The 25,093-nt window shown below is 34.1% G+C and overlaps 2 protein-coding genes and 1 long non-coding RNA gene across 4 annotated transcripts in view; 2 read left to right on the forward strand and 1 right to left on the reverse strand.

Moving 5' to 3' along the window:
• The window catches only part of LOC123684943 (acetylcholine receptor subunit alpha-like 2), a 224,244-nt gene that overhangs the window by 60,636 nt on the left and 138,515 nt on the right, over nt 1–25,093 (reverse strand). The gene's annotated exons all lie outside the window — the stretch shown is intronic.
• LOC123684945 lies at nt 13,150–13,766 on the forward strand. Its single transcript, XR_006748209.1, has 3 exons — nt 13,150–13,212; nt 13,360–13,528; nt 13,625–13,766. It is a non-coding gene; the product is annotated as an uncharacterized LOC123684945 (long non-coding RNA).
• LOC123684942 lies at nt 21,045–25,017 on the forward strand. The gene is made up of 2 exons (XM_045624474.1): nt 21,045–21,484; nt 21,553–25,017. The coding sequence occupies exon 2, from the start codon at nt 22,677–22,679 to the stop codon at nt 24,387–24,389; it is 1,713 nt and encodes a 570-aa protein (XP_045480430.1). The 5' UTR covers nt 21,045–21,484; nt 21,553–22,676; the 3' UTR covers nt 24,390–25,017.

Below are 25,093 nucleotides of genomic sequence, written 5' to 3' on the forward strand. Positions count from 1 at the left end.
CACGTCAATAAAATGTCTGTTGAATATCTGTGCTATGCCTGCTGGGTTACGGCTAGGTAGGGTAATGTTCTTTGACTTTTTATTTCTCAAGCCATTTGTAATTCGCCAAATTGTCTTAGAAATTTTCATTGAATTTTTTATCATATTACCGATCTGAAATTGTTTGTGAATCCTAAGGGCTTCATCGTATTTCTTTTTGGCTCTTCTGTACTGATCAAGGAAACTGCCATCGGCCATATACAAATCAAGAAGCAAGTCGAGCCTTCTCTTGAGATGTAGTATTTCTTGGTTATTAGTGAGGCCTATCTTGGGGGACCGATCGTTCATCTTTGTCATTTTAAGCGGGAAAGCAGCGTTGAACGCTTCAACATAATACCGATGAAAACTATTCCAAAGGTCATCCACGCTGGCGTTATCATTCTCTAATATACTCTCCCAGTTTGCATGTGCTAGGTACTCAATGAATCCACCAATTGATTCCTCACTAAACTTACGGATCATCTTCTTTTGCGCTGTCAAAGAAGCAAGATTGACATGGGGTATCTGAATCCTCTGATCAGTAGGGTTTGATAAATGGCCATCTACTACATCAGCCTTGACGTCGGTAATATTTGTGATGATGTTATCTATGCATGTCGCTGAGTGAGTTGTAATTCGAGTAGGTTGGCTTATGGTCAGTCTAGCCTCAAAGCTCTCTGTAATAGACCTGAACATCTGGGCCGCGCCATCTTCAACTGACAGTATGTCCAGATTGAAATCTCTTGTTATGACGTAGTTTACATTTACTCTATTCAGTTCTTCGAGAAGGGGAATATATTTTTCAAAAAAGAGCTCAATATCGTCCTCCTGCCTAGATGGAGGCCTGTATATGCACACAACCACCATTCGACCCAATAAAGATCTAAGTTCGGATGCTGAGCATTCAAATATTCTAGGTACACTCAATTTTTCTTAGTCCCCTCGTTCCATACAGACAAGCAAGTTTCGCCAGTAAATAGCACTGCCACCGTGCTCACCAGTATCTCTACAAAACCCAGAAACAAGCCTAAATCCACCCAAGTAAATATCATTCAGCTCATCCCTGCTTCTCGAGTGCTCCGTAAGAGTAACAATATCAGCCCTCTCATCAGAGGCAAACTTCTCCAGCATATTCAACGACGACAGTATTGATCGAATATTCTGGTGGATAATGTTGAAATTTGAGTGTCCAATAGTGATGTCCCCTCCCATATTGTTGGATTCTATTAGACAGAAGGTTTGCTGAACCGAAAATGGTTAGGTTGCTGGTTAACATTGAATTTCCTAAAGTTGTATCTTTTGATTCCCACTCCACTTGGCCAGAAATCAGTGTCGTACATTGCATCTTTGCATCTGAACGGAGCACACACCACAAAGCGCTTCAGACCCTCTGGACTGCCTTCTATCTCCTTGACATCGACAGAAATATCAATAAACCCAGGTTTTGAAACTGTATGATCACGTGTTATTTTAGGTGTAACATGATGACCCTATATGTCATCATGTATAACCAGACTTTCTTTTCTACCCCTGTGAACAAGTTAACTGATTCTCCATCTTTTACCTGTACTGTTCCAAGTCTCATAGGCTTACGTCTACTTCCGCCCTTGCGAGAGGACTCGGACTGATGTCTCAGCTGAATCCCATGACCCTGATCCAGCTCATCCTCATTTGCATTTGGCACCGACATCTCGCCGACCGAGGTCAGCGCACCTGCGTTTGTGTTTCCACCTTCATTGACCTTGTTTACTTTCTCAGTAGTCCCAGTGACTCCACGCTGTTTGGTTGCATCAGAACTACTGGTTGTTTTGTCAATTTTATTATGACGTTTAGAGAATGACGTACCAGTGACAGTGACAGATTTTTGACTAGCGATATTTATGTTTGTATTTTTTGATTCCGGTTTGTTATTTCTTTTTACAACCTCGGTGAAAAGTTGATTTGGACTCCTTTCTTCAAGGTCACGTATTCTGAGATTTAATAACTTATTATTTTCCATTAGAATCTGATTTTTCTCTTGGACTTCCTTCAACAGTTCTCTGAGATATTTATTTTCCACATTTACTTGAACTTACTTGGATTCGATTCAATGAACTACATCATCAATGTTTGTAACAGATCCACTACAACAGACTGTTTTCGCTCCCTTTATGACTTGACTTGAATAATTCCTTCTGTAACATGAGTAGTGAAAGATATTCCCACATTTAACACACACAATATTGCTTGAACTTTTGGTTTTGCAGCATTCAAACTGATTTAACACGGAGCCAGCCGACGAAGCATCATCATCGGCGGCCATTTTCATTCGAATTCAAACTCACCTACTCACCTGTCTAAACTTTGTCCATCAGCACAGGTTAAAATTTCAAAAAAACTCAGATTTTCATGATTACAACACGCGTCGGAAAAGTGCATTTGCCATACCATCGGCCAGAATAGGGAAAAGCCAACAGGGCCCAAACCACACATGTATCAAACTGTATAATGAAATTCCAGAATCTTTCAAGGAATTGAGCCGCACCGTTTTTCACAAAAGAGTGAAAAAGTCACTTTTGGAGAAAACGATATATAGGTTGAGCGATTTTGAATTATATTAAATTTTGAACTGTGAGTTCGTTCGATCTCTGTATATTCTTATAAATTTAAATGTTTCAATATTTATTTTTTTTATATATTTGACTAGCTTAGCCTTTTTTTCGATATCTGACAAACCATGTAAATTTTGATGGTTATTATTTTTACATGTAAATATATTTCGTCGTGAGCAGATAAAAATTATTATCCCGACTTTTGCCTATACGCGTAGGATTTCTCCCCGCCGTCGTCTTCTCACTCCCCGCTAAGAGGAACATTCACTCAATCCCAAATATTTAAAATATCAGAAGGGAAGAGCTCGGTCGTGTCCGGTCCTTGCGGTCCCCCTGGTTCTCTTCGAACTTTTGGTCCTCTTACACGTGATCTTTGGACCTATCCTTCGCTTCCTAGGAACTTCCTCACCGTCCTAAAGGAACAGCTTTTTGCATTATATTACATATATACTCACCAAGTCCCAGATGCTTGATATTCTTCTTGAGATTTTTGGGCACTATTCTAGTTGTTGATAATTGGAATAGTTTTCGTTGATATCATTTCCCACTGACGCTTTATCTGAAATTCGAGGTCCCTATATTTTGAAATTTTTTCGACCTTTTTTTGACGCATGTTGTTGTTATTTGGTATTGCAACGTCGATGTTGCAATACCAAATATAAATAAATGTCTTCTGATGTTTATCAACTAGCAGTATATCTGGCCTGTTGTGAGCGACTGTTTTATCAGTCAAAACTGTACTTTCCCAGTACAGTTTATAGCGTTCGTTATCCAGGATGGTTTCCGGTTGGTACTTGTAGTATGGTACTTTTTCATAATGAATAAGTTTGAATTTTGTTGCCATTTCTTGGTGAAGTATCTTTCCTACTGCATCGTATCTCTCTTTATATTCATTTCCTGCAAACATTTGACATCCTCCCGTGATATGTTGGATTGCCTCATTCGTTGGACACCCATAACGGCATCGATCGTCAGTCATAGTTCGATCCTTCATGATATGCTTGCAGTAATTTCTCGTTGGGGTCACTTGTTTCGAAGAAATCCTTCCGTTTCTGGATACATCGCACCTGATATGAGCCAATAGTTCGATGCTTCAATGTCGACATGGTGCTGGTTCACCTCGTTGAAATGTCGTCCATGTAGGGGCTTTTCTTTCCATCTTTGCAGCTTTTCTTGGATTGTCTGGTGGTTGTATGACAATTGCTCCTTGTGCAGTTGTAAAGGTGTTGATTCGTCTACTTCACACAGTACTTTGTAGACCTCTGACGTGCCTGATTTGTCTTTGAAGTATGTTCGTAGGCATTCAATTTGCCCATGGGCAAGTTCCATGATGTCTACCAGACCTCTGCCTCCTTTATTCCTCGTCAGTGTCTTCCTCCCAATGCTACTTTTCGGATGGTGCTTGTGTGCTTTTGTCATCAAGGTTCTCATTTTGCGTTGCAATTATTATTATTATTATAGTTATAATAATAATAATAATTGCAACGCAAAACTTACGAGTTCGTTAGTAATTAATTGTACCACAAAAATTTTTGTTTGTACTTCAAGGATGCTGGTAGAAAGATATCGCATTCCGCTGGGGTGCTAACTTCACGACTTCTTTCGAGTTTGTCAACCGTGCTGGTTGTCCATGTTGCTGAATCAATTTCGCTTGAATGTTGATTTATCACTCCACATAATATAATATACAGGGTGAGTCTTTGACTTGTACATATATTTTAACCCAAGATTCCTGAGGTCAAAAGAAACACTTTTTTCCTTTACCATTTTTTCCGATTCGACCCGGTTAAAAAGATACAGGCTGTTGAAAATCGTTAAAAAAATGTGATTTTCGGCTATATCTCGTAAATGGTTGTATCGAAGGAAATGATTTTTGAAATATAGCTTTTTTTTGATGTGATACATCTTCTCCGAACACCAGATTCCATACACATTCTTCTGTTTCTTTGTTATGAACATAACATACCATAAAAATACCAGAAATTCGAAGAAACCAACTCTTAATAGTAATTTGAACGTTCATTGAAGAATATTTGGCTAATTTGAAAAATAAAAGTATTCTTCATATTTTCTCGTACAAAGCGCCGTTTTCGAATAACTTGATCTTAAAAAAAAAAAAATTATCTGTGAAATTCAAAAAATTGGGTACTTTGGCTGAATGCAACTCTGTTCTATTGTGGAAAAAAAACCACAGAAATGAATATTTACTATGAAGTCATGTCTCAGATTTAAGAATTGAAGTACTAGCCAACTTAGTTTGAAAATGAAGTTATTTGAATAAGCTCACCTCAACTCCTCGATTTGATTAAAAATCACTGAGCTTTGGCACAGCTCTTATAATAAGAAGATACTTCACTAAAATCAACATTCTTTTTGAAAAGTCCAGATTATTCATAAAGCCCATGTTTAAAAAAGTTTTCACAAAATAGTGCCATTTCAATGACAACAATCAATATCCCACTAAAGACTGCTGCTATCGAACAATACTCTATTCTTCTTCGACTCATTCAAACTCACATCGAAACATACCACTAGGACTAGGTACATACTAGACAAATTTTCATGTGATTGAGATTGAATACTTTTATTCTTTTGCTATTCCATAAATTCATCCTAAGAGCATATGATTGACATACTTCCAAGAGGACCATAATTGTTTTAATGTGAAAACAAATTAGGTGAGTTGAAAGAAACTGGATATTTTATTGTGGATATTTAAATTGAATACTTCTCATTTATTCTCAATGCCAAAATCAAGATGAATTAAGTAGTAGAGTTGGCTATAATGTAGGTACACATTAAGAACAAATTTGATTACAAGTGCAGTCTAACATTTTCCATTGATTACAGAGCCAGAATATTTTACATATTTTCATACTGATGGCTTCAAAAATATTGATGCATTTCAATATTTTTATGAGATAGTTGGAACAAATCAAATGCTTCATTTCATAACAAATATCTTATAACAATAACAGTGTAAACTGTAAATGAAAATTTTAGGTTAGAACATAGATTATTCGAACCGAACTGCTGTGTTTATATTTGGCATCATTCGAAATTTGAAATTCAAACTTAAAACCACATATTACTATAGTCTGTGTTAAAACTTTCATAGATGAATATTATTTATTTGAGATTTTAAGGTTAAATGGCAATTCTTGTAAACAACGATATCATATAAATGAAATATAATGAAAGAATGGATATGAGTATCAGAGCTAATATGGGTGGTAGCGAGCTCAATTCGTTATAATTATCGAAAATGAAATAGAAATCAAGAGAAGAATACCTCAGTTGGCTAAATCTTCATTATTCCTTGTTTTAATCATTTTGTATTTTCATTTATAACCATTAGAAGTGATATTAGAAATGCCTAGCAAGTGTTTTTTGTGTGGTTTCACTTAAATTGTTGGAGGTGAGATTAGTCTTCACAGGTGAGTTTCATCCATAGGCGTGCAGAATTCGGATTTTTCCTTGAAGCATATATTCAGTTATAGTTAAAACAATCCAAATCTAATGTATACGACTAATAAATGTTTTTTTAAGACTTCCATCGAATCAACTCGAACTAGAAAAATGGTTGCAGAGAATTTCTTGGAACCGACCGATGTTGGAAAATAAAAATATTTTCTTTGCTCAAATCACTTTCCTGAAGATTGCTTCCGACTAATAAACCTAAGAAAGAGGTTTATCCCAGGAAGTTTGCCTTCTCCTTCTGAAATCAAATTGTAAATACCTCTGTTAGTTGTAATGAAAACTTTTTTCATAATTTGTCATATCTTCCTCAGAATATCATCATATAACATAAAAAAAAAATTGTAGGACCTACTCAGAAAAGAATGGAAGTATTGAAGCACAGGACTCAACAGAAACTGATTCTAAAACACAATCACCACAAAAAAAAAACGATTAAGATCTGAAACTTCAACTACTTATAACTTATAACCTAAGGCTCATCCAAGGAGGTTTGCCTTCTGAAATTAAATTGGAAATACCTCTGTAAGTTGTAACGAAAACTTTTTTTTCATAATTTGTCGTATTTAGTATAATTCCTTGCAATGAAAATCTTCCTCAGAATATTACCTTATAATATAAAGCAACTTGCATGACATACTTAGAAGGGAATGGAAGTATTGAAGAACAGGACTCTACGGAATCTCTGTATGATTCTAAAATACAACCTCCATCAAAAAACAATTGAGAATTTGATACAAAATTGTTCAGTGTTTTCAATCAGCTTCTATTTGATGATGAACCAGAGAGAATCCATGGTCCTGCTATAACGAAAATGATTCTGGAAACTTATTTCAATTTGAGGATTCACCACGAATTGAGAAATCGACAGAGTGCAAAATTAGATTCGAATCGGTTGAGAAGTAGATTGACAAAAACTATAATATTTGCATACCAATAGATTTTCCTAATAATATTCCAAATCAATATTTTTATATAGGTATACTGTGATAAATTCTGTAATATAGTTATTTATAATACAAGTGCAGAAGGCATTGATATTCTTCCACGAGTTCAAAATTCAAAAACGAGCCACGAAGTGGCGAGTTTTGGAATGAACGAGTGGTAGAATGAGCCTTCTGTACGAGTATTATACATTATTTTCTCTAATTCATTGCATTTTCATTGAAATTAATGAAATATTTCCATAAATATATTTTAGTGATTTTTGCATTGAAAAATGATGGTTGGCAGAACCGATTTCTTTAAGGCAAATTGATGAATTGGCAGATAAAGCCGTGGCGGAAAGTTCGGAGTACCAACATAGAATAATAAAATATAACCATGAAAACTGTGCGTTTCTGATATATTCTCGCACGATTTTGTTCTACAAGATGTGGAAGAATGAACGGAATAACCACAGAATTAGAGAAAATATATTCTGTTTTTTTTTTCTAATGCCTTTTCTCTCTATTGCTACATTCATGACCTGTTTTCATATGATTAAATAATATACAGTTATATTGTCCTTAGATCATATCTAGGAACTCTTCTGGGCGCATTAGTAATTTTGGTATACAGGGTGTCCCGTAAAGACCACGTCGAACCGAGGGAGAATGTAGATCAAAGGATAACCCACCTGCTATGACAAAATTCCTATAATAAAAGTCTTACCGTTTTCGAGATATTTTTTTTTTGTTGAAAATAATGAATTTTTGCCCCTTTCAATAGTTTTTCCTTTACGGTTGGTACAATTTTACATCTTTCTGGTTAATTTTTTCAGTAAAATATTGCTGAAGAATGATTTCAACGTTTACATAAAAAACATCCTCCGAAAATTTCAAAGGGGTGCTATGAGAAATATTTTTATTGGAAATTTTGGTAGTGGATTATTTTGTTCATGAAGTTTAGCCCATCGTAGTGGAAAAAAAATGTACCGAGCTACTGCTGCACATTACACCAATAAATTGTCTATTTTATAGTGATTTCAAAGAGGTATCACACAAGTCATTTGTTATTCAAAGAAAAAAGATATGGCTGTTTTTATCCAAATGGGTACGTTTCTGACAAAATCAAGTTTGTCAAGTCTGTTGAGAAATCTTCGATGTTGCATTACTTAGTGAACAATGGCAATTGTTTACGTGCGGAAATATTACTTGCATAATTATTCACCTCAACGAAATTCAATTTTGCCGGCAAATTTTGGAAAACATCATGCAGAAAATTTGGAGCGACTAGTCTTTCTGTACCAAGGATGGGTACATGAAGACCTAAATCCTCCGGACTTTTAATATTGGGGCTGCCTAAAAGACATAGTAAACGCAACACCCATACGTGATGAAGTCAAATTGCGGATGCGTTCTCTCAATTCGGCTTCATCACGTATGGGTGTTGCGTATACTTTGTCTTTTAGGCAGCCTCAATGATAAAAGTCCATAGGATTTAGGTCAGGTGAACGAGGAGGCCACAAAATTTTTTCTTCTCTTCCAATCCACCGGTGGGGATAAGTTCTATTCAAATGTGCGGTAACTTCGAGTCCGTAATGTGCTGGCATTCAACATGTTGAAACCACAGACTTGCAGCGCCAGTGGCACATCTTCCAATAAAATGGGCAGCTGGTTGGTTAAAAATTCCAAATAATTGTTTGCGTTCAGTGATGGCGGCAGTTCGATCGGGCCCAAAATTGCACCATTAAATATTCCAGTCCATAAATTGATCTTGAATCGATATTGTGATTTATCTTCTCTCACCTCGTGTGGATTTATGTTATTCCAGCTATGCAAATTGTGGAGATTCATGTACCCCTCCTTGGTACAGGAAGACTTGTCGCTCCAAATGATCTTATTAAAAAATCTGGATCTGCATGATGTTTTCCAAAATTTGCCGGCAAAATTGAATTTCGTTGAGGTGAATAATTATGCAAGTAATATTTTCGCACGTAAACAATTGCCATTGTTCACTAAGTAATGCAACATCGAAGATTTCTTAACAGAATTGACAAACTTGATTTTGTCAGAAACGTACCCATTTGGATAAAAACAGCCATATCTTTTTTCTTTGAATAACAAATGACTTGTGTGATACCTCTTTGAAATCACTATAAAATAGACAACTTATTGGTGTAATGTGCAGCAGTAGCTCGGTACATTTTTTTTCCACTACGATGGGCTAAACTTCATGAACAAAATAATCCACTACCAAAATTTCCAATAAAAATATTTCTCATAGCACCCCTTTAAAATTTTCGGAGGATGTTCTTAATGTGAACGTTAAAATCATTCTTCAGCAATATTCTACTGAAAAAATTAACCAGAAAGATGTAAAATTGTACCAACCGTGAAGGAAAAACTATTGAAAGGGGCAAAAATTCATTATTTTCAAAAAAAAAAAATATCTCGAAAACGGTAAGACTTTTATTATAGGAATTTTGCTGTATATTATATATACAGGGCGTCCCGGGAAGAATGTGACAAACAGATACCGTGAATTAAGGACATCATGGATAACTCGTACCAAGAGGTTTCAATCGCCTGAGTGCCTTCGTTTGGGATATACAGGGTGATGATCATCTCATGGATGAAATTTCACAGATCAATAACTCCTTAACTATTCTACCGAATAATTTGAAATTTTGAAGTTTTGTCAACCTCTACTATCGCCTTCCTTCAATATTTCTGAAATCGAGTAAATCAGATCCAGACTAGAAAACTTTCAGACTTTTTCTATTTTCGTGAATATTGGATCACCCTATACGTGAACATTGTGATTTTTTTCGTTTTCATAACCACAAAGAATTAGTTGATAATAAAAATTCTAAATCTCTGTTTGACACGGTCATACAGGGTGATCAATAAACATTCCCTCAAGAGTGAATATTTTTCGTTCGATAACTCTTCAATTAATCCACCGCCTAAATCATAAAACTGAGAAAAACATTGACCTTTTTCAATTACGAAAGAATTTTCATAAATAAATCACACTGTAAACTATTTCTGAGCATCAATTGATTATTTCGAAATAAATCAAAATATGTTACGCCACTGCTATACAGGGTGGCCACTTTTTCAATGGGATTGTATTGGTAACTTTTAAACCATAAGAGTTAGAAGGTCGGTCAAATGGAGGAAAAGTTGCATGCATAGAATCATTATCAAGCAGTTCAAACAAATCGAGATTATCAGGTCCGGTTATTGAGATATCATAAGAAAAGTAAATTATGTCATTTTGATTTTTCTTTTTTTCCCACTTTATTTCAAATATCATCAAAAAATGTTACAGGAGTAGTTTATTCAACAGTAAATTATCCTCAATTTGACGTAATCAGATTTCGTATCCAACGTATCGTGCTATCCGGGCCACCCTCAACCTCATTTTTTTCAATACAGACCTGTATATTTTATGACACTTTTCGGAATAACTTTTAACGATGAATTCAACGATATATCATACAATGTCATTCAAAGTTGATTTTCAAGTGATTTTGACCCTTATCGAAATTTCTTTGGGTCGGATCTGTAGTGAATGCAATTTATCAAAAACTGCTGTTAATAAAATAGTCAAGAGACGCGAATACAATGATTTTAAATTTGAATACCAAGCCTTCAAAACTTATATCGTAATGATATCAAAATAAAGTTCGATTCTGGAACAAATGACAAATCCAACAATAGTGATTTCTCGCGAGAATGTATTGGAAGGTATTCAAGAAGACGAAATAAGCAAATGTATAAGAAGTATGGGTTCCAGAACCGTTGAGTGCATTTTGCAAAATGGTGGACATTTCGAACACTTACTTCATTCATTTTCATTTACTTTCGAATAATCATTCGATTTTTCTTTCATTAAATGATAATTCCTTTAATTATTATGAATTGAAATATGTAAATAATTATTACTTGTTTCTTGATTTGATTCTGATATGTTCCATTTAGTTCAAGATGAGTAAGTTGATTTTCTCATCGAAATGTATTGCTTGTTGTTAATTAAACTAAAGGTACCGAAATGTAATACAGATCCGACCTAAAGAAATTTGGATAAGGGTCAAAATCACCTGAAAATCAACTTTGAATGACATTGTATGATATATCGTTGAATTCAGCGTTAAAAGTTATTTCGAAAAGTGTCATAAAATATACAGGTCCGTATTGAAAAAAATGAGGTTGAGGGTGGCCCAGAGAGCACGAAACGTTGGATACGAAATCTGATAACGTCAAATAGAGAACAATTTACTGTCGAATAAAAAATTCCTGAAACATTTTTTGATAATATTTGAAATAAAGTGGGAAAAAAAGAAAAATCAAAATGACAGAATTTACTTTTTTTATGATATCTCAATAACCGGCCCTGATAATCTCGATTTGTTTGAACTGCTTGATAATGCTTCTATGCATGCAACGTTTTCTCCATTTGACCGACCTTCTAACTCTTATGGTTTAAAAGTTACCAATACAATCCCATTGAAAAAGTGGCCACCTTTTAGACTCCCGTCAGACAAGGAGCCACGAAAGTGGGCATCAAAACAAATGATTCAGTTACAAGTCGATTTCATTCAAAAAATTTGATTAATTATTCACATAAATGACAGACGTAATTCTGCATGTCATTACTATAGCTGTCATCCTTGACGGGAATTGGGTGTTCGTTGATAGAGACATGTAAATAATTCAATAATATATACAGATAGAATATTTATTATGAATTGAATCTTTGTGATTACGAAAACAAGAAAAAATCATGATCTTAACGTATAGGGTGATCCAATATTCACGAAAATAGAAAAAGTCTAAAATACCCTGGTACGGATTTGATTTATTCGATTTCAGAACTATTGAAGGCAGATGATAGTAAAGGGTGACACAACTTCAAAAATTGAAATTATTCAGTGGATTAATTGAATAGTAATTGAACAAAAAAAAAATTCACTCTCAAGGAAATGTTTATTGATCACCCTGTATGAGCGTGCCAAACAGAGATTTAGAATTTCTATTATGAAATAATTCTTTATGGTTACGAAAACGAAAAAAAATCATAATGTTCACGTACAGGGTGATCTAATATTCTGAAAAATAGGAAAAAGTCTGAAATTTTCCTAGTCCGGATCTGGTTTACTCAATTTCAGAAATATTGAAGGAAGGCGATAGTGAAGAGTGCCAAAACTTCAAAATTTGAAATTATTCGGTCAAATAGTTAAAGAGTTATTGATCTGTGAAATTTCACCCATAAGATGAACATCACCCTGGGGCTTCTTCATATAAATGTCCAATGTCTTCGTGATAAGATTGAACAAATAGAAGCTTTATGCCTAGATCACGATATTGTTTTGTTCAGTGAACATTGGATGTGTATGAGGGAGCTGGAGCATGTAAAGCTACATGATTTCACAATTATTTCCTCCTATTCCCGTAGGCATCGTGGTCATGGTGGTGTGGCGGCCGCTGTTAGAAATTCTCATATTGATAAATTTGTACCCAGAAATGATATAAACTCAAGAACAGTGGAAGTGGAAAGTGAGGTTTGTGCAATCCAGTCCCCTCAATTAAAGACCTTAATTATAGCTATTTATCGATCTCACTTGGTAACTTCAATATTTTTCTGGATGTAATTGCAAGTATTTTAGAATTAATAAATGGGTGTGACTTTGATGTTTTTTTAATGTTAATTCCTCAGAGGAAAGAAAACATAGAGGTGCCTTATAGCATTTGTTGACATCGCTATAACATTTTTGTTTACAAACACTTATAATGTACTGCGTTGCCATTCTAAGGAAGAAGTAAACTTTTCTCCGTTCTGTGGCATAGACAGGCGCGGATCCAGGCCCCACTTTTGGGGGGGGAACTTTTAGATACTCAAAATACTGAAAATGTGGACCCCAGACACTTTCGCCATTTTGGGACGTCATTTTTTTTGCCGTTCATAGATATGGATCTTCCCAAAATGTATTGAAGGTGAATATTGTAATTATTTAAGCTTAAGTATGTCAAATTCTAGGAGGGACGGCATAATTTAAGAGGTGCCAGGGTCATTTGGGGGGGGGAACGTTCCCCCAGTTCCCCCCCCGTGGATCCGCGCCTGGGCATAGATGTTTTGCGAATATTCTGTGGATTTGGCAACACGGTTCTGTTGTTGTTATTGCATGTGACAACTAGAGGTGAGTCCTTCTCAGGACCACCACCCTGAGGACGGCAGGCGAATGCTTGCCGAAACGTCGGAAACATCCAACCGCACAGATGATGGAAACAGCCCAAATAACTACCTAACATATAGTCCATCATCAATATCAAGACAACAATTAGAGGTGAGTTAGTGGTGAACTGAAACATTTTAATTTCACGTTTGTAATCGGCGTTTGTGTGTACAAGTTTGTGAATTTTAAGTTACTTATTGTTAATTTTAATCATGGTAAATACTCGAAAATCATGTATAGTGTGTAAAACATCCGGAAATGAAAACATAACCTATCATAGGTAAGTTCACGTTTTAAGTCCATAGGCGTAGAATATATCTCGTCTATGGCGTAGTATTTGTGAGATATTGAAAACTTAATTCACTAACATTTGTAGGTTTCCTTCAAATAGAGAATTTAGCAAAATATGGTGCCACGCGTTAAGATTGCAAATGAACTATTTGCCGAAATATGCATATGTTTGTTCCAAACATTTCAGCACCGAAAACTTAATAAGAGGCAGTAAGAGAACCACACTTTCTAAATATGCAGTTCCTCGAATTAGCGAGTTTGAAAGGTGAGCATTAATATGTATATATTTTTAAATATGTAAGAGTGTGAATCTTTTTGTAATTGTTTTTTTTGTTTAAAAACTTGACGTAGTCCTCACATTAGTACATTCATCAATTTTTCAGACCTGAATTGGAAAGAAATTCCAGCACGGAAACTGCAAGTTCCAGAACAGCAACAATCCCAGACACTGATAATCAAAGGTAGTTGTGCTATTATTATTAATTGAAAAATAATATATATATATATATATATATATATATATATATATATATATATATATATATATATATATATATATATATATATATAGATATATATATATAATCTTAGTTTCAGCCTATTGTCTTCTCCCAAAAAATTCTTAATTAAACGTGTAATTGAGAGTCTCCCAGAAAGTCGAGAATATGCATTCAAAAATTCCTTCAGTACCGAAACTGCAAGTTCAGCAAGTTCGAGGAGGACATTAACAGCGGATATTGTCTTTGGAAGGTATAAATATATTATATATATGAATTTATTTTATTATTTATTTTTTTAAATAATTCGAAGTCAAACTGAAGGTGTCACTCAATATTTGAATATTTTTTTCTAGCTTTGAGTCATCTCCTGAAGAACATGCTGCTTCTTTAACCGAAAAAGCTGCTCCTTCAACTGAAAAATGCACAGCTGGGGGGCTCAAAAGAAAGTAGGTAGAAATAATTATTTCATAATAAGATGTTTCATAAAATATAATCTATTCAACACATCTAATTTTGTGTGCAATTTGAAATATTATACAATTTTTAGGTTTGAGGCTTTAGTAGATGAAGAAAATTTTCCATCAGTCATTACACCATCTATCCCTGGAATTTCAAATATCACACTGAAAAAGTAAGTTCTCAGCCTGCTTAATTTTTTTTTAATTGCATCAGATTTTTCCTTGTAAATAGTTTTAATTCGAAAAATTTTAGGCATAAACTCAACATGCCACGTTTCTTTGGCGACATAGAATATGAAGATCTGGAGGATCCAAATAGGCGAAAAATTTGTTGGAACATCATTACAAATACAGTAAACAAGCTGAAGATAAAAATAAATAATATTCAAGCCAAAAGAAGACGGAGGGAGAATAAAATATACTCACTAGAAAGTTTGACAAGTGATTTGAGAAAGAAAAACTGGATTTCAGAGAGTGCTGAAATGAATTTGAATGTAAATATTTTTCATTGCTTAAATTCAATTGATAAAACACATACTTTAATTTTACAGAGTTCAATGACGGAATCAGCCAAGCAACTGTTTTCTCTCTTATTGAGAAAACGAAAGGGGAAATTCTCACCACAACTGAGGCAGTTTGCATTAACTCTGAATTTTTATTCGAAGAAGGCCTACAATTATGTTCGTCGAACTTTTTCGAATGTGTTACCACATACAAGAACGCTTGCAAAGTGGTATTCCACCGTTAATGCTTCTCCAGGTTTCATGGAAGAAGCTCTTTCTGCTATTAAAATAAAATGCATGGATGCTGCCCAAAAGGGTCATCAAATATTGTGCAATTTAGTGTTTGATGAAATTTCAATCCGGAAAAAAATTGAATGGGATGGCAAAAAGATATATGGATATGTAGATTTGGGTTTAAATCATAACAATGAGAATTCGGAAGAGGTCAGGGAAGCTTTGGTATTTATGCTGGTTTCTTTGAATAGTAGTTGGAAGATTCCTGTTGGTTATTTTTTAACCAATGGTTTAACTGGTAGAGAGAAGGCTAATATATTGAATAATTGTTTGGAATTTCTCCATAAGAGCTCAGTAATTATTACCTCAATAACATTTGATGGTGCTCCATCAAATATGGCAATGGCATCTGCACTAGGTGCAAATTTTAATGTTAATAATTTGAAAACGTATTTTATTCATCCAATTACTCATGAAAAAGGATACATTTTTCTTGATGCTAGTCACATGATAAAATTAGTTAGAAATTCATTGGGCAGTCAAAAAATTTTGGAGGATAGAAATGGAAATAAAATAAACTGGGAATTTTTAGAAAAGTTATGCCACTTCCAGAATATCGAAGGATTGCATGCTGCTACTAAATTAAGAGCCAGGCACATGATGTGGATGGGGGAAAAATGAAGGTTAAACTTGCTGTCCAAACACTGAGTAAAAGTGTTGCAGAAGCTCTGGATTTTTTGAATTTTGATTTAAAATTACCTCAATTTGAAAATTCAACAGCTACTGCAACATTTTGTAGAAATTTTAACAACCTTTTCGATATTTTTAATTCTAGAAGTAATTTTACAAAAAAACCTTTTGAAAAGCCTTTGTCACAAAGATCTGAAAAAGAATATTTGAAATTCATGGATGATTGTTCTGATTATATAAAAAATTTAAAAATTAATGGAAGGAATATTCTAACAACAAAAAAAAGGGTAGGGTTTTTAGGTTTCTTAAAATGCATAGAAAGCCTCAAAGAAATGTATTCATACCGAGTGAACAATGTAAAACAACTGAAATATATTTTAACATATAAATTGTCGCAGGATCATTTAGCAGGGGCGGATCCAGGGGGGGGGCCATGGGGGCCATGGCCCCCCCCTCGCGGACCTTATTACTATAAAAGTGTATCCTGAATTCCCGAAAAATACGCACTCATTAAGTTTTAAATTTTTTTTTCCAATAGATAGCTTTAGTTATCTGTATTACGCGTTTAATAAGTCCGATCGGGTTCCACAACATGGCGTTAGAAAGATGAGATTTTGTACTACATAATCTTTTGCGACAGTTTTGTGATAAGTTTACTCAGCGCGCGTTGAAGATGGACAAAATAACAAAGAAAAAATACGTTATATTTGAGTTTTTCTTCGATAAAGGCGAAAATGCGAGCCAAGCGGCTGAAAATTTAAATAGTTTTTATGTTCTTGATACTGTAATAGCCAATTACGCGCAATTTTGTTTTCGTCGATTCCGTTCCGGTAATTTTTATGTCAAAGATGCTTGATGCTGGAGACCAATTGTCTAAAATATCGACAAAATCAAGGACATTTTCGGGTCCTGTTTCCATTGCTCAAGAGTTGAAGATTGCGTAAAAAACCTTTTTGAACCATTTGCAAAAGGCTGGTCTCAAGAAGAAGCTAGATGTATGGGTACCACACGAGTTACTGTAAAAAACCTCTTGGACCGAATTTCCATTTGCGAATCGCTGCTGAAACGCAATAAAATAACCCCATTGTGGAAACGGTTGGTGGCTGGTGATGAAATGTGAATGACTTACGACAACGTCAAGTGAAAACGGTCCTAGTAAAAAAGCGGTGAGCTGTCGGAAACGGTCAGGAAGGTTTTGCTGTGTATTTGGTGGGATTGGCAGGGAATTATCTACATAAGCTGCTCCCCTAAGGCACAAATATTGACTCGGATCTGTACTGTCAACATTTAGACCTTCTGAAGGAAGCAATTGCCCAGAAGCAACCACCAGGAGAGGAATTGTGTTCCTTGGGGACAACGTAAGGCCACACACATCAATAGTGACTCGCCAGAAGTTCTTATGCATCCACCTTATAATCCGGACCTGGCACCAAGGGATTATCATATCTTGCTGTCCATGGCGAACAATTTTGCTGGTGAAAAATTCGTTTTAACAGAGGCTTGTGAAATTCGACTGTCTCAATTTTTCGCCAATATCGACTAGGGCTTCTATGAGGGAGGCATACACAAACCTTCAAAAAAGCAACAAGTTATAGAACAAAACGGCGCATATTCGAAAGGAAACGGATCATTCTAACTGTGGTAATTAAATCTTGATTTTTATGCAAAAATAATGATTTTTTTCCATACCTCATACTTTCTTGTGCCCGAGTTTTCTCATGAAATACATCTACATATATTCATGAAATTGTTCGAACTTGTTTTTGTACTACAAATATTTTGGAAACTGAATATGATATGATTTACTAAAATACATCTTTCTATAAAAAAACACGTGTCTTGATAGGCACCAACAAAAAATTCCGCTATTTTGCTAATCGATATCAGCCGTGACTTTCTATGGCCCCCCCCTCAGACATCGCCTGGATCCGCCCCTGTCATTTAGAGATATTTTTCAGTTGTATTCGTAGCAAGGGGGGCTATAATAATAATCCGACATCCCTGCAATTTCAAAGTGTAATGAAAAAATTATTGATTCATTCTGAAATTGCTGGGAGTGAAAGTGCAAATGCTATAGCTCTCGATAGCACGGCCATTTTACATTGTTCAAGTGCTTCACCAGTAATTCAAGTTGAGGATGTAGCAACTCGGTCTGTTTCAGATGATTTGGATGAATATTATACAAATCTAAATTTATGGAATTTAACCTTATATTGTGAGGATGTCATTGCATATGCTGCTGGATTTGTGGTGAAGAAAATTAAAAAAACTATCAGCTGCTCACAATGCCTGAGCATAATTATTTCCAAAGTGAGGAAAACATTTGGTGCTCTAACGAGAGCTTCGAAGTTTGTAATCCAATTTTGCAAACTAATTGAAAATGTTTTCGAACTTACAAACATTTATTCAATATGAAATCGAAAAATGTTAGTTTCATAATAAATTCAATAAAGATTAAAACCAAAGAAAATATCCCACCAACTATGATTAACCTTTTTTCTGATCATATATTTGATGATGAACCTTTAAGTAATCATTTTAATATATTAATAGATATTATCTTTGAAAAATATTTTCAATTAAGGTTTCATCATGAAATATCTCAATTTATCAGGGAAAAAGAAAGAGTTCGATCTCGCCTGACTCATTCAATTTTATTCAGGAATCAGTAAGTAGAGTTGTTTTATTTTCACAAGTCATATTATGTTATTCTGTCTACTGTGATGTGTTGTATATATCTCAAAATTTTATAAATAATTATATGTTTTAAAACTACTTTTTTCTGTTTTTATACCCAAGCATATGTGAACGTTAGGTAAAGTTATATAATAAACCAATAAATATGTGCATTATTATTTCCTCATTGACATGGGTTTACATCAGAAATATTGTGAATGGGCACTTTTCGTAATTTACAAAGAAATATGCTGAAAAAACTTCAGGAAAAATAGGTTATTCTTATTCCACTTTAGCTAACACTTAATTGCGATGCTTTTTTCGAATCCTCAGGTGCACTAGGATAGCTACAGGTCCCAAATATTGGGGAATCATCTCCCATTTCCTCTGATAATATTGCTTTATTGTTTGAAGTTAACAATTTTTCACCAAAAAATGATAAAAAACATTGTATTTTACGACAGTTTATTTACTATTTCCATAAGATATCTACTCAAATATCTCATTACTTCTTAAAGAAAAAATTAAACTAGCTGGTTTTCATTTTGAAATATGGAAGTCATTTATATTCTGATTATAGTTCAATATCGATTTTTGTAATATTAATCCTTACTGAGAAACCATTGACTACGCCACTGAAATGTTTACTTCACCTCTAGTTGTCAATTTTGCAGGTTTGTTGTTTTTCTATCTCACTTTACCATCATACTGTTGCAATTGATTACAATACAACGCTTTTTACCTCTAAGGGCACCTCTATGTTTTCTTTCCTCTGAGGTTAATTCTCTTAGAGATAGCACTAATAAATCTGCGATCGTGGATCTTTTTTCCTCCATGGTATTGTGTCGTCTGCTACTAGAGGAAGTGCATGTTTGGATAACATATTCACAAATGTTGATGAATGTAGTGGTTGCGTGATTGATCTGGGTTTCTCTGAGCACTTGGGCATAGAGACTGAATTTGTTTGTGACGTAGGAACACAGAGAGTTAGTAATGTGACTGTGTGTAGACCACTTACTAGGGTGGGAATGGATACTCTCAAATATCTGGTGAGGGATATTTGTTGGGATTTTATAAAGGATACTAATATTGGTACTGAGAGCAAGTTTGATATGTTTATTACATTTATAAAGAATTGTGTAGATTTATCATTTCCGCCAAAAACATATAAGCGTTCTGTTAACTCCTTGCCTATTTCTTGGTTCAGTAATGATCTGAAGAATATGCGCGAGAGATTAATTTTTTATAGAGATCTTGTTAAAGTTTATAAGACACCTAATGCGAAGAAAATAGTGAGTGAATATCAAAAATTATATCGACGTGAAATCAAGATTGCAAAAAAGCAATACAATGACAACTATATCCGGAAACACAATTATAATCCAAGATCTGTATGGAATGTTGTCAAAAGTAATACCAATCTGTTGAAGAAAAAAATAACATGTAAAAAAAATATCCCCGCCAATAAATTCAACCAATTTTTTATTGATGCACTCTGAGAGATCATCACGAATATACCACCATCTAGAAGGACATCAGCGGAATTTATGAATAATTACTGTAGTTCAATAGGGTCCAAATTACATGATATTCGGTTCAAGTTCTCCCTTGTATCTGAGGCTTCGCTTAGAGATATCATTTTAAAACTGAATAATAAGAGTAGTCGAGACTATTATGGATTCAATACCAAAATACTGAAGAGTACAATATTTAGTACAATTTCCAAACGAGTATTATTATCATATTATGATATTAATTATTTATCTGGTTAATGTATCAGCAATAGGAAACTGCCATCAACACAACCATTGTCAGACAGAAGGTCTCCACGCCATTACGTAGGAATCATAATCGAAAGTAACCCAAGGAGAATGCATGTCATCATATTGTACTCATTTTTATTTTCATCAATTATATCCAAATATCAGCCGTTTTATTTTGTTATTTTTCAATATGAATGTCGCTTAGGCTAAAAAACGGAAGATTTTCCTTGTTGACGTGGGATTCTGCTTTTTCGAGGTACCCATGGAGGAGGTAGTTAGGTTATTTGTCCGCTGGGTAGCGCTCCGCAGTAATTCATACTGAATAGCGTGTGCCAGCATTCAATAAGGTGCCTGCTATTTCGTTTGTTTGTCATCTTGGGTAGGGTTTTGCGGTACTGATGATCTCTAATAAAGGTGAAACCGGTATATCGCTATCCTCCCTTGATGACATGCATTCTCCTTGGGTTACTTTCGATTATGATTCCTACGTAATGGCGTGGAGACCTTCTGTCTGACAATGGTTGTGTTGATGGAAGTTTCCTATTGCTGATACATTGACCAGATAAATAATTAATATCATATGATGATATTACTCGTTTGGAAATGGTACTAAATATTGTACTCATTTTTATTTTCATCAATTATATCCCAATATCAGCCGTTTTATTTTGATACTTGTTACGGTTTGAATTTGAATTTAATTATTTACAGTATTCCTTATAATTTGTTCCTGTGGTTAATGATTTCTGTAACAGGAGGTATGTTGCATTGCCGGTAGATGTCATGTTATAGCGTTAAATTCAAACTTGCATTTAAAACACAAAAAGTAACATCAACACGTTCAGTTTTTTCATTCATTTTTTTGTATCTCGGTTATCATTCAATTTGAGTTCTTTTGAAAATGCATTTCGAATATCGTTCTTTTTCCATCGTAGCCTCTCACAGAGTAACAACGAAATTTTGGCGAGCAGTAGAGTTTAAAGTCGGCATTTTTTGAAATTTATTATGGTAGCTGAATTAATTTTTCTGCTAAGGCAATAATCAATTTAATTTGGATAGCCTAGTCAAATCAAGTATTTATTTTGTGAGCTACAATTGAGTGAAAATCCTCGACAACGAGGGTAAGTTACCTTGTGATCAATTTGAATTGAATTTTAAAGTAATACATACTTTTTTCTGTCATTCTTAGATTTTTATTATATGGTAATTTTTTTTCTATTGGACGTATTGGTATCATTCAAGATCTTCACGAAAATTGCGAGTTAATGGTGCATACCTCCTGGGAAAATTGTTCAATTGGTCCTACATTTGTTGCTAGAGATTTTCATACCGTTTCATTTTGAGTCACTTGGTACAGTTGGCTTGGGGAGGAGATTCACCCTAATTTTAAGATAAGTTCCTTCTCATGGTTTTTTTTTCTTCATTGTTGATTAGATACAATTTTGGATATAATATTAAATTCACCTTTGGCACATTTCCTTTTCTAAATTTTTATTATATTTTCTCATATTAACATTACCAATATTTGAATATTGTAATTTTCACATTATATTCAGTATATTTAATATTCCAGATTTGTATTCGCAGTTCTCAAAGTTTAGTACTCATAATTTCATATTGTCTTATATTTCAACTTATCCAAATTGAGTATCTTTTTTTAAATTTTCTTAATCGTATATTTTTCCAAATTCAACTTCATCCTTATTCTTAGAGATTACATTCCATATTAGCTTGATACTTTAAATTTTTCATCATTCACATTTTGACTGCTTTAACTAGAACTTCATTATCTAAATTACTCATTAGTGTATAATTGTCCTAAGTGCACGGTATTGCAATCTTTCGATTCAGTCTATTAGAACTAAGAATTATATATTTGTAAGAAACTTATTAGATTATAGTTATTGTTATTTCAGATTTAAAAATTTATTTGTGATTAAAAGTACTTAACCCAACCCTGATTAATTAATTGTTTATGACTGATTAATTGTCTCATCAGCAACTTTATAATTGGAATTTATTATCACAGGTTATAATAAAGAAAGTACTACCGTGGCAATTGGCGCCCAACGTAACAACCAATACACGATTAATCGACAATTGTACAGGACATTGTTCATTACTGAAACCAAGTCATACTGTTCTTTGAGGAGGATCAGTTCATGCTGAGGGAACACCATCATTTTGAGCTGTGAAATTTTCGGTTTTTGGTGAGACACTTTTCTTTTCTCTGTTTGGACCATTTTTTTTTGCTACGTTATTTTCATTTATATAATTTTGACTTTTACACTGGAATAGACACATTTTTTAAATATGGCTACCATGTTTTTGAAAATTGAACCCGATCGGTTAATTAAAGAGGAACTAGAGTATGAAATTGCGTTAAGAGGTCTGAAACCTGAAGGGTCAGTTTCGGAGTTGATCAAAATGTTACGAGGTTTATTGAAATTAGAGTCAGAGGGACAATCATTCAAGGAATTTTATAATTTTGATGCAAAAGTAGAATTGGATATATGTTCTGCTAAGGTTGACGAAATTGAAGTTTATCTCAAAGAACCTTTTTCAGGTTCTATGCAACGCAAAATTAGAACAAAATTAAGTCATTTATTGGGTAGAGTAGAAAGAATCAAACCATCTGAACAGGATAAAACCTTATGTGAATTAAGATCTAAGTTACTCACTGCGAGTTTGCGCTTAATGTCTTCATATGAGAGTAAATTAATGGGTGATTCTAAGGCTCCAAAATCATTGCCTGCGGAGGTAGAATTCGAGCAAAGTTTCTTGAATCAAAAAGCCGTGAGTTCGACACCAACAAAAAATTTATCTGCTAATGTTTCTGGTAATATTCAAAATAACAGCTTAACAACAGCGACTAATATGATGCAAAATTTGAATGTAGTAGATCCTAAAATTCACTTGAAAAGTCTGGGAATTAAATATTCAGGTAGAAACGATTCTCTGAGCTTGAATGCTTTTTTCGAAAGAGTAAATGATATTATGGAAGCAAGAGGTTATTCGGAAGAATTTATGTTCAGAATCGCATCAGAATTGTTCGAGGGTGAAGCACTTGTATACTATAGAGCGGTCAAGAGTTTGGTTGATGATTGGAAAGAACTTATTGCTATTTTTCGAGATGAATTTTTCAGAGATGGAGACAGAAAAATCTTTGAACAAATTAAAGGAAGAACTCAAGGTGAAACTGAGACAATAGCTATCTATGTAGCATATATGCAAAACTTGTTCAATAGATTGTCTTTCTCAGTCGATGAAAAGGTAAAGTTAGAGTTAATAAAAGATAGAATCAGGCCAGAATATCGTATAGGGTTCGGATTGATAGATGATATTAATTCTCTGGAAATGTTGATTAAATTGGGTCGTAAGTTGGAGGATAATAAGCGTTATGTTAATAATTTTATTCCACCGTCATCAAATAAGCATGCAATTGAAGTTGATTTAGAATACAAGCTCGAATCGACAAAGGGTAAATTATGTAATTTAGAGACTGAAAAACAGGTTAGTTTTAGTGATTGTAAACCAAGTATTTCTAAGTCAGAAAATGAACAATTTAGTGATGATAATAGGTTAAGAAGCAGAAGTAGATCCAATTCGCGAAGTAGAAATAGATCAAATTCCCGAGGTAGCACTAGAACTAGAGATTCTTCTAAGAATAGATATTGTTGTTCAGAAGTTAATTATAGTAAAGATGGACAATACTCAGATAGGAACTATTCAAATAAGTCATATGGAAGTCAGCATAAAACATATCCTTATCAGAAACGTTTGAATGATGATAGATCTCCAAGTGTAGATAGGAATAGTGCGCAGAATAGTAAAAGACCAATTATCGATCAAAGTGACAGAAATAGGGCTCAGAATTCTTTTCAAGATTCGTCTGTTGTTTGTTTCAAGTGTCAGGGAAAAAATCATTTAGCTAGACATTGCACAGTAAAATCAATTCGATGTTACAATTGTGGTAGGTTCGGATTTACAAAATTAAATTGTCCAAGTTGTAATTTAAACCACTAAGGAAGTCAAGTGTGGACCGAGCTTCGACTTCAGAACCTTTATCGGTTAATCAACATATATCTTCAGATGATTATTATAATTTGGGTTCGGATACTTCAGATTTTGTTTGTTCTAAAGAAGAAATCGAAACTTTCAATAATAAATATAAACCAGTTTTAAATTATATTTTAGACGGAGTTTCAGGAGGAGAGTGTCCATATATTTCAGTAGACATTTATAATAAAAAATTTAAAGGATTATTAGACTCAGGAGCTAATCAAATATTCATCAATGAATCCACTTACGAATTTTTACATCAGTTAGGAATAGTCTTACATACGGAAAATGTGTCGTCATGCGTTTTAGCGAATAATCAGGAACTTAAATGCTTAGGATTTGTCAATATACCTATTACTTTGGAAAATAAGACACATATATTTAAATGCTTTGTATTGTCTGACTTACGTCATAGCATTGTACTGGGAACGGTTTTTTGGATTAAGATGGGTATAGTTCCAGATTTGAGGAAAGGTTATTGGAGCTTTAGTAAAGAACAATCTTTTTATTCTGATTCTCTGAATTCTTTACAAACTTCTGATGATTTAACGAATTGTCAGAGGAAAAAACTAAATCAGATTATTGATGGTTATTTCCATAGAATGCAGAATGTAAAATTGGGTTGTGTCAAAGATATTGAGCATGAAATAATAACGAGCAGTAAACCT

Source organism: Harmonia axyridis, chromosome 7 (genome assembly GCF_914767665.1).
Source record: "Harmonia axyridis chromosome 7, icHarAxyr1.1, whole genome shotgun sequence".
NCBI lineage: Eukaryota > Metazoa > Arthropoda > Insecta > Coleoptera > Coccinellidae > Harmonia > Harmonia axyridis.

Bases quoted from the DNA above. Each gene is read 5' to 3' on its own strand.
- LOC123684942 (XM_045624474.1), top strand. From the start codon at position 22,677: ATGGCTACCATGTTTTTGAAAATTGAACCCGATCGGTTAATTAAAGAG.